The sequence below is a fragment of the Littorina saxatilis genome, linkage group LG15, assembly GCF_037325665.1.
Source record: "Littorina saxatilis isolate snail1 linkage group LG15, US_GU_Lsax_2.0, whole genome shotgun sequence".
Classification (NCBI taxonomy): Eukaryota; Metazoa; Mollusca; class Gastropoda; order Littorinimorpha; family Littorinidae; genus Littorina; species Littorina saxatilis.
Genome location: NC_090259.1, coordinates 30,008,482 through 30,018,071, shown reverse-complemented (window position 1 = coordinate 30,018,071; position 9,590 = coordinate 30,008,482). Strand labels below are relative to the sequence as shown.

Below are 9,590 nucleotides of genomic sequence, written 5' to 3'. Positions count from 1 at the left end.
AGAACAATAATTATTCTGTGCGGGATTACTATGTTGTTGTGTCGACTTGGAGAAGCAGGGAGGTTTGAAAGCGCAAAGGCTAAAAAACGCCATTCTTTTCGTTTGGATTGCTAATGCACTGGACTCGATCTCACAGGTACGTTAGATTTTACTTGGACTGAGATTGTGCTTCATTTGTCGTGAGCTTCAGGGCTGAATTTCCAGAAAATGGAAGGCGAAATTAGGAATTAGCTGAACTCCATTCGTGCCCGAGCTCGTTTTCTGCAGAAGTTGACTACCAGTGAAGAGGGATCCTTCGCCTCTCATACGAGCGCACTGAACCTTAAATGTAGAGATGTTGTTCTGAAAATGTCAACATAATTCCAGTGAGATAACCTGTTGATCAGAGTTGTATACTTTGTATGACGTCTTTGTCCAGTTTGCTTGTTTTAACAGGACAGGGATTTACCGCCCTTTGTTGTCATACACTCGACATAGTAGTTGTCTGGTAAGGACGGTTTAATGACACATTGAAAGTAGTGATAGAAAAGATCATGATGTGTTATGTGTCTGTTCAAAATGATCAGACATGAATGCAGCCACAAGATTTGCAATGTACAATTGTGGTTACCATTTTTGAACATTTAAAAAAATAAATTCCTGTGATGTAATTTCTGTCAAAGCATGGATGCTGATAAGTGATATTAATGACTTTGACATGTTTAATTTGAATTTATGAATACAGTTGTCAGTATGTCAGTGGCTTAAGGACTGAGGCCTGAGACCAACACTATTTAATTAATTTGAAATTGCTGATAAATCTTGAGGAGTTATAGTCACTGTCAGGCAATCCAATTTATTATTTAGATTTATATACATTTCTGAATGCCTGTGGAGAGGTTAATAATATAACTCTGCAGATTACTGATTGATTTTTAGAGGAATAATTCAAGTGGCCAGCTTCTTATGGGCTGACTCTGGCCTTATCCGTGAGGTAATGATACATAGGGCGTTGAATGGAAAGAATGTGGAAAAACTTAATGATAATATCATGTGACCCTCCACCACGAAATGAGTCGCATGTCACCTCGCGCGGTTCTGTGCTAGGCTCAAATATAAGGCCTAAAAAAAAAATAGGTGTGGTTACGGTAACCCGACCTACCCTATTTTTAGGGGCCGACCCTATAGTATAACTTTTCCCCGAGTACGCTAGTACTAGGGCTCAGCAGACTTTAAATAATTGTCTGTGTGTGTGTGTCTCAACTTAACAGCTTATTGCTGGGAAACTACTGGGCGCAGCTCGTTCAAAAGTTGATACACTAACTTGATAATAGGTCCGATTGATCGTATTAAAACTTCATAATGTTACCTGGGACCTAAATGCGAAATAAACCACAAAAAACCGACTTGGCGGTGGGAGGAATTCGCGGTGCAACAGCCAGCCAGGCAGTCTGATAGAACGGTGCAAGGTCTCGGGCAACCAAGACTATGGCATACTCGTAGCAAAGCCGCCGAATGGTACCGTAAACCAAGAATAGTGACGTAATTACGTCACGGTCGAAAGTCTTTGACGTCAATGCCTCCCTGTAGTCTTTTTCTCTCGCGCGGTGTGTGTGTGTGTGTGTGTGTTCATTTTGTGCACATGTGTTAGTGTTACTGTTTGTGTTTGTGTGTGTGTGTGTGCGTGCATGAGTCTGTACTCGTTTGTGTGTGTGTGTGTAAGAAAGAAAGAGAGAGAGGGAGGGAGTGAGGGAGATCGAGAGAGAGTGTGTGTGTGTGAATGTCTGAAGAGTACTCGGGTCCAGCGCGAGCGTTTTTTATTATTACATTTGTCAACAACAACAAAAAACAAACAAAAAAACGAGTGCAGAAAACGCAATGAAAGCGAAAGCGCTCGAGTCGCACACTTATTTCCTTGTCAAGTAGGTTTAATGTGTACACATAAGAAAAAAAAGTTTAAAAAAAAAAGTGATTGCCTACCTTCCTACCCTATTTTTTGGGGCTATGTTACCTTAACCACACCTATTTATTTTTTTTTGCCTCAGTCCGGGGAGTGTCTGGTAACAGTGTGAGGGTCACCTTAGTCACAGGCTTATAACTCAAACAGTTTTTGCTCTTTTCTAAAACGGCTTTACCACTGGATAGAGCATAACAAACTCTTAATGAAAATGTAAAAATATGAAAATCATGCAAAGGTAACATGCGACTCATTCTGTGGTGGAGGGTCACATACATATATATATTATAGTATTAGGAGTGCCAGAACTTTGGCAAAATGCCAGAAAAGGGATTGAAATCTTCTTCTGATATGTATGTATAATGTGCCTTTTTTTGTTCTGAAGTGTTCATGCTTGGTATTTCGAGCAAATTATCATGTTTACAAGGATAACATTTTTAAGAAAAGCAAAATATATCAATTTGATTCAATATCATACTTTTTAGTGTCGAAAAAACAGCTTTGATTTTAAAGGATATTTTTCTCTGAGGGCCAACATCAATCTGAAAGTAAAACCATTGCATACACTTTGTAAATGACACCTGTAGCAACTTTAAGATACTACTGTACAGTGGTTCCTTCTGTGAAACGACACCCAGCCTTGGGACCTACATGTACATCCAACAGTGCTGATCCCTATATGTTGTAGTGATTCCTCTCATGATGGGTGTATTTTGGTCAAGTTAATAGGAGGCAACAGGACAGCACAAGGCCTCATTTATTGGAAGGACTGTCCTCTCATTAGAGGGTCCTCTAGTTGCAGGTACCACGGTATCTTTGATAGTGAAAGTACAAGACTCATTAGCTTCACACACACAAAAATCAAAGTCCTTGTTTGTTTTTTATTGAATGTTATTGTTAATCCCTTATCTGCAGGTGTAAATGACACTGGAGCGGGGGTTACGGCCGACATCACCTGTCCATGTGCATGTTGATGAGACCACACCTGTGCACGTCCACATGATGAAGCGAGTGAAGAAACCCAAGGTCAGGCGACGGGCTCATCAGGTGCTTTCTAGATTAATTAAAATGATCAGATTAGCAGTTATAAAGTTTTTCAGTTGTTATAAAAAGTTGGTGTTCCTTGACCAATGACTTGGTTGATTTATGTTTCCATTCAGTTTTCAAAGTTGGTATTAATTGTTTTGACGTTTTTAAAGTCCTGTGAAATTTCTGCAGCAACAGAGTTTGGAGGGATGAAAGTTCACATCAGGAAATTTCATGTCTTCTTCTTGTTGTCGATCACACTGGGAAATTTCATGTGAATCTCTAAGAATGTTTTGGCTTGAGGGAAAAAAAATAATTTAAAGTCCAAGGAGACTTTATTGCCTTTTGGCACTCAGACTAAAATGTTGTGATTCTGAACTCAGCTTTTATCCCCTGGTTTGATTTTAAGGCTCAATCTTCAAGATTCAAATTTCATCTCCTCCTTGGCTTTGTTAAGAAAGTTCATTTTGTGGGCAGTTTCTTGCACATTCAGTTACTGTTTGCATGCGTTGCATTAAGCTTGTTCCTCTCCCTCCAATCCCCTTGTAGAGTGCTGCCAGCACCAATGGCATGGCCAACCGACGTCCGAGGTCCACTAGGAGGGCAGTTCCCACGTCCACCACAGCCAGGGCTCGGTCAAGCAGCCCCAAGTCAGGCCCCTGGGTTCCTGCTCCGGGCAAAGCTACACGGGGTTCCCGCATCACGTGGCAGGTACTGGAAAGCAGTTGCAAGGGAAACGTCCGTATCCCTCGAACCAAAAAAAGTGCCACTGCTAAGTCTCGAAAAAGTGATAAGGTTCGGTATGATTTTTTTCGTTTCGAAGGTCGTACTTTCTTTCTTCGTTGCATCCTCTTCTTCGCAAGTTGCTACACTCACACCCTTCTTCGTTGCTGTCGCCTTGGTAACCAGTTGCATAGTGGGATGTGAAGGAGGCAGTTGGTGGCGTACGCTTTTTGATGGTTGTAGGTTTTTGTGGGAATGTATTGGTAATTTTTTTATTTTTTTGACCCAGCAGATATGTTTTTTGTCACTAAAAAGTAGATTAGCAGTGCACGTAACTGCTTTATTTTGTTTCGATATCTTGTTATTATAGTTTAGTTTTGTTTTGGTTGTTTCTTTACCTTGATCAAACTGCTTTAGATACAAAAGGAGTCAAATATATTTCTTTAGGTATTGCTTTACTAATAGAGGATAAGATATATTGTGGAGTCAGGCTTAGAATAAAAGAGTGGTGCACCACTTTTGTTAATCTATGCATGCCCTCAGGTGCAGTCATAGCCACATATGTAGACTGTCACAGTCACACACAGCCACAATAATGACACACACACACATGGCACAGAGAATGTTAGTTTACCTCAGCACACCTGGCCCATTGAACTACATTGACTATTTTCAATTCAGTCTGGGACAATATTATCTACACTAGTGCAGTCAAAGACACTTATTGTGCAAATCAGAAGCTTAGGCCTAACCTGGATTTAGCTAAATTCCTAGTGTTTTGCTTAAGCTTTTGGTTCTTTGGTCTATGAGTCTTGTGGGTCATGTCTGTTGCTTTGGCGCTTGAGTGTGGAGATTAAATTTCGAAGGCACTTCATAGTTGTTGGGTTATCAGGGGTGTCACAGCAGCAAAAGCTAATTGAGATTGGTTGGTGTTTTATCAGCTGTTGTTGGTACTCACAGTAGACTAGTCGTTGGTGTTTAATCTGTTGTCAGTTTTCACAGTAGTTTGGTGTTTCACTTTTTGTCAGTAATCTGCTGATGGTTTCAGAAATAATATGCATTGTCCAGTGATTCATTTCATGTTGCAGAATTTATGGTGCTTAAACAAGGGGAAGGGAATGTTTGCATGTGGTTCTGGATGCAGTTAATGCTTGTTTCATTTGGTTTTTTTGCATGTGTCTTTGTGCGTACAGGTACTATAAGATAATATAAAATAAAATTAATATTAAAAAAATTAACTGTTGGGATATGAGGAAGAGGGTGAGTTTGCGTGTCCGCATGAGCATACAGTATGCATGGCTTAATTTCCCATAAAGTTGAGAAAGCATTCAGTTAAGCTGGACATGTTGCTGTCTTTGCATCTTCTTTCTTCCCTCCCTCCCAATTCCTGCCCATTTGTTTTCATCTGGTAAGTTACATTCGGTTTATGTCAACGCAATTTGATTTTTTTTACCGGTGAAAACTTTTATTTATTTTCGTGCACACTGACTGGCTAATGATACTGATGGAAATATGATTTGCAAATTTATAACTATCATTGGGGCGGCACTTTAAATTTGTTTGAACTTTTAGTTTGTTAATCAAATGTTTTAACAAGTATCATGTTCACTTCCTACAGGAGTGAGAATAAACTGTTGTGAATTGTTTAGATGGGTATTTGGATGCATTCTTTGCATAAGTTTTAAGCTCACTCTCTGGCCTTTGTGTTTAGAAACATGGCATTCTACATGCAAGGATTTAAGACTGTCTGTGACTATATATCTCTCTCTCTCTCCTTTTTGCTCTACTCCCCTGCTCTAGTATTCCAACCTGTCCATATGAAGTCATGTAACTTAAAGTGAATCTGCATGAAGTCCTGTTACTTACAGAATGTGTATGAAATCATGCAAATTATTGGTTGAGTACACTATATTTACATTGTCTTGCTTCTTTTCGCTGATTTTCTATTTCAAGTTCACTGGCAAGCTCATTTTTTGGAATGAGAGCTTTTTCTCTCTCTCTCTTTTAGCTTTTACATGAAGCAAGGAAAATATCTCTCAGCTTTGTCCAGACTATACTCGGCCAACATCTTTTCTTCATTGAGTTGGGAATTACTAAAGAAAAGGAAAATGGCGATAATATTTAGAGTTAGAAGCTTTATTGAAAGCTTCAGGTGGGTTTTTTGCACTTGCTATATGCTTTTCTTTTTAACCTGATGGGTTTTTTCAATTATTTTTGTCATTTTGAGTGCATACCAGAAAGTATGCACACATTACTATTATTTTTACTCAATTTTTATTATAATTTTTCTTTGTTTTGTTCAACTGAAACAGTGAAACTGAAAGCTTCTGTGATGTTTGCCAGATTAAATTAAGTTTTATTTGTTACAGTTCTGAGTGATATTAGGGGAGTAGGGGGGTCACAAATATACCGGTTCAGTCATAAGTTTCCTATATTAATAGATATAAACACAGGTACATGTATATATAAAGAGCTGTACTTTACTGTTACAATCATTAAGATTACTTAAGCCTGATCAAGCAAACTAACTTGAGTGAGTTATCGGACATTGAGACTTTCTACAAGTTAACAATTAACATGCAGTTTGTTTGATTTTTATAGTATTAGCTAAAAATAAGCATCATGTTTATTCTGTTGTTAAATTGTTTAATTGGTTTCTTAAACTAATATAGACAGGTTAATGATAATAAAACTCTTGTTACTTTTCGGACACCAGAGCCCAACCCACAGAATGGACTTGCAGGATCGAGGCGATTTGTCGACGGAGGAAGAAGATGCCGTTCACGGACAGATGAAACAGTATGAGGACAAGATCGACACCCTGATGAGCCATGTGGGAACGCTGAAGAATGAGGTTTGTCCTGTCAATGTTATTGGTAACAGGGGTTGGAGAGAGACATAACAAAGCCGCACATCTGATGCACTCGTGACACCCGAATGAGCCATGTGGGAACACTAAAGCAGACCTGTTTACCAGTACGATTTGGGCGTATTTTGTACGCCAAATTTGTATCAGTACGCATAATACGCGACACACGCACAAAATACGCATAAGAAAAAGTCTAGAATACGTTTTCCGGTGTTGGTGTGCTGATTACGGGATGGTACAACTGATACCGGTTTCGGTCTAAGGGAGATAACCATGACAGCGAATCTTCAGCTGTGGAAACCTCGTTCAGTTGTTGGCACGTCTGGACAATCGTGGGCCAGTGCTGATTACGGGATGGTACAACTGATACCGGTTTCGGTCTAAGGGAGATAACCATGACAGCGAATCTTCAGCTGTAGAAACCTCGTTCAGTTGTTGGCACGTGCGGAAAAATGTGCCAGTTTCGGATGACTGTACCAAGTCTAAACAGCAGAAACGGCAGATTTTCTTGGAGAAATACAAGAAAGAGCCAGGAATTGTAGAGTCTTCTTTGGGAAAAAGTCATGCACACTGCAAGTACTGTAAATCGGATTTCTCCGTTGCCCATGCCGGGAAATATGACATCGAACGACACTGCAGAGAGAATCTTCTCGTGTGTCACAAAGAACAAAACAAACCAAGGGCCTCCTTATCAGCTGAAACTGTTGACAGCCTATTGGTGGTAAAGAGCAGGCCTGGTGAACCTCATGAGCGGAACTACAGCTCAGTGCAGCTGACCAAGCTGAAATCATCATACTACAACTTGCTGTCGAAGAAACCTGACTAGACTAGACTCAGTACCGCTGCATACTACAACTTGAAGAACCCTGACTAGACTAAGGGGCTCAGTGGAAAAAATCAGCTTGTAATGGATTTTAACCACCAGCAGTTGATTTTGTGTGTGTCACTTTTGTGAGAGTAACACTAACAGTATGAAGACAACAAGATTAACTTTTGAGCAAAGCCAAAGGGGAGAAGACTGAAGACACTGGTTATAATGCTACAAACTGGCAGGTAAATACAATTGTTTTATCCCTGTTGTATTGGAAGGAGTTAAATTCTGAAGGTGTTCACAAGACATGCAATTCTTACACAAACACGTTTGCACCCACGCGTACATTTTCCCTAGCCCATATATGGCTTTGCTTGCAAAGTACACCAACTTTTTGAAAAATACACTCAACTTTTTTGGAAAGTACTCTTGCCTCGGGTTTAGGGTAAACAGGTCTACTAAAGATTAAAGAATGAGGTTTGTGCTGTAAATGGTATTGGTAACAGAAGTTGGAGAGAAACATAACATGTTCGCCAAAGCTGCACATTTGATGCACTCGTGACATCCGAATGAGCCATGTGGGAAAACTAAAGAAAGAGGTTTGTCCTGTTAATGGAATTGGTAGGGGTTGCCAAGAGAAACATAACATGTTCGTCAAAGCCGCACATTCGATGCACACAAGGGCTTGTAACAGTGTTGGTTGCTTAGATGGCCTCAGAGAGGTAGCCAGGTGAGTTCAACTGAATGTACATACTCTGAGGTATGCTAGTAAGAGCAGCTGCATGGCCTTTGAGAGGTAGTTGAAAGAGTAAGGCAGTTTTTATGCATACATACTCTGAGATAAAAGTACGCCAAGAGGGCCTTTTTAGAAGTACCTCAAAGAGTAAGACAGTTTATATGCGTACATACTCACTACTACGCCTAATTTATGGCCCTGAGGATGTTTGACAATGCGAGACTGATTCAAGGCCAAGGGAAATGTTTCGTTTCTCAGTTTACTTGGCGGTCTCCATGTTTGAAACGTGTTACAATGCAAGGTGACAGAGCTAGATTTAGCAGCATTGACTGGGAAAAACATTGGCACCCTGCTTTTGAGACCTCTAGAGTTATCATAAAACCAGGTCTTAAAAATAAAATGGGGGTACATTTACAGAGATTGTGAATGGAAACTCTGTGAAAGTAGGGCCTAAGGTTGGGGTGGGGTGGGGTGGGGGGGGTATTAAAAGGGGAGTTCCCCTGTATTGCTGACACAACAAAACAGATCAAACAGATGCATGTTGGCCTTCAAAGGTAAATAACAAACAAGTCGCGTAAGGCGAAATTACAACATTATTTTAGTCAAGCTGTCGAACTAACAGAATGAAACTGAACTCACTGCATTTTTACAGCAAGAGCGTATACTCGTAGCATCGTCAGTCCACCGCTCGATGCACAGGCAGTGACATTGACAAGAAGAGCGGGGTAGTAGTTGCGCTGAGAAGGATAGCACGCTTTTCTTTATCTCTATTCTTTTTAACTTTCTGAGCGTGTTTTTAATCCAAACATATCACATCTATATGTTTTTGGAATCAGGAACCCACAAGGAATAAGATGAAATTGTTTTTAAATCGATTTCGGAAATTTTATTTTAATAATAATTTTTATATTTTTAATTTTCAGAGCTTGTTTTTAATCCGAATATAATATATTTATATGTTTTTGGAATCAGAAAATGATGAAGAATAAGATAAACGTAAATTTGGATCGTTTTAAAAACAATTTTTTTTTTTACAATTTTCAGATTTTTAATGACCAAAGACAGACAGACACACACACACACACACACACACACACACACACACACACACACACACACACACACACACACACACACACACACACACACACACACACACACACACACACACACACACACACACACACACACACACACACACACACACACACACACACACACACACACACACCACAACCCTCGTCTCGATTCCCCCCTCTACGTAAAAAGGTATTGTTTTTCTTTTTGCATTTTACCCAGTCTGCCTGATCTTGAAAGTTCCCAGTCCTTCCATCCCTAAGTTTTTACATAGTTGTCATGGCAACAGGTTGAACTGCAGAGGGCGCTGCACGAGCTTGACGCCAGGGAAGACTTGCTGGACACGTCTCACCGCACCATCGAGAAACAGGAAGCCACGCTGCACACCATTGAGGCGGAACTCAGCGACAGG

At 40.1% G+C, this 9,590-nt stretch overlaps 2 protein-coding genes across 10 annotated transcripts in view; one reads left to right on the top strand and one right to left on the bottom strand.

Annotated features, from left to right (window-relative positions):
- LOC138949041 (TRMT1-like protein) overlaps nt 1-9,590 on the bottom strand; it is a 322,855-nt gene that overhangs the window by 10,110 nt on the left and 303,155 nt on the right. The gene's annotated exons all lie outside the window — the stretch shown is intronic.
- The window catches only part of LOC138949040 (outer dense fiber protein 2-like), a 60,304-nt gene continuing 50,721 nt past the window's right edge, over nt 8-9,590 (top strand). For 6 of the 9 annotated variants that reach the window (XM_070320766.1, XM_070320768.1, XM_070320763.1 and 3 more), the window contains exons 1-5: nt 8-136; nt 2,852-2,962; nt 3,512-3,757; nt 6,402-6,539; nt 9,468-9,590. The exon at nt 9,468-9,590 is cut by the window's right edge and continues 44 nt beyond it. In XM_070320766.1, the coding sequence (XP_070176867.1) occupies nt 2,858-2,962; nt 3,512-3,757; nt 6,402-6,539; nt 9,468-9,590 (612 nt within the window). In that variant the 5' untranslated portion in view covers nt 8-136; nt 2,852-2,857. Of the gene's footprint in view, nt 137-2,851; nt 2,984-3,511; nt 3,758-6,401; nt 6,540-9,467 lie in introns of all 9 variants that reach the window. The other 3 variants (XM_070320769.1, XM_070320764.1, XM_070320767.1) reach the window with 2 other exon arrangements.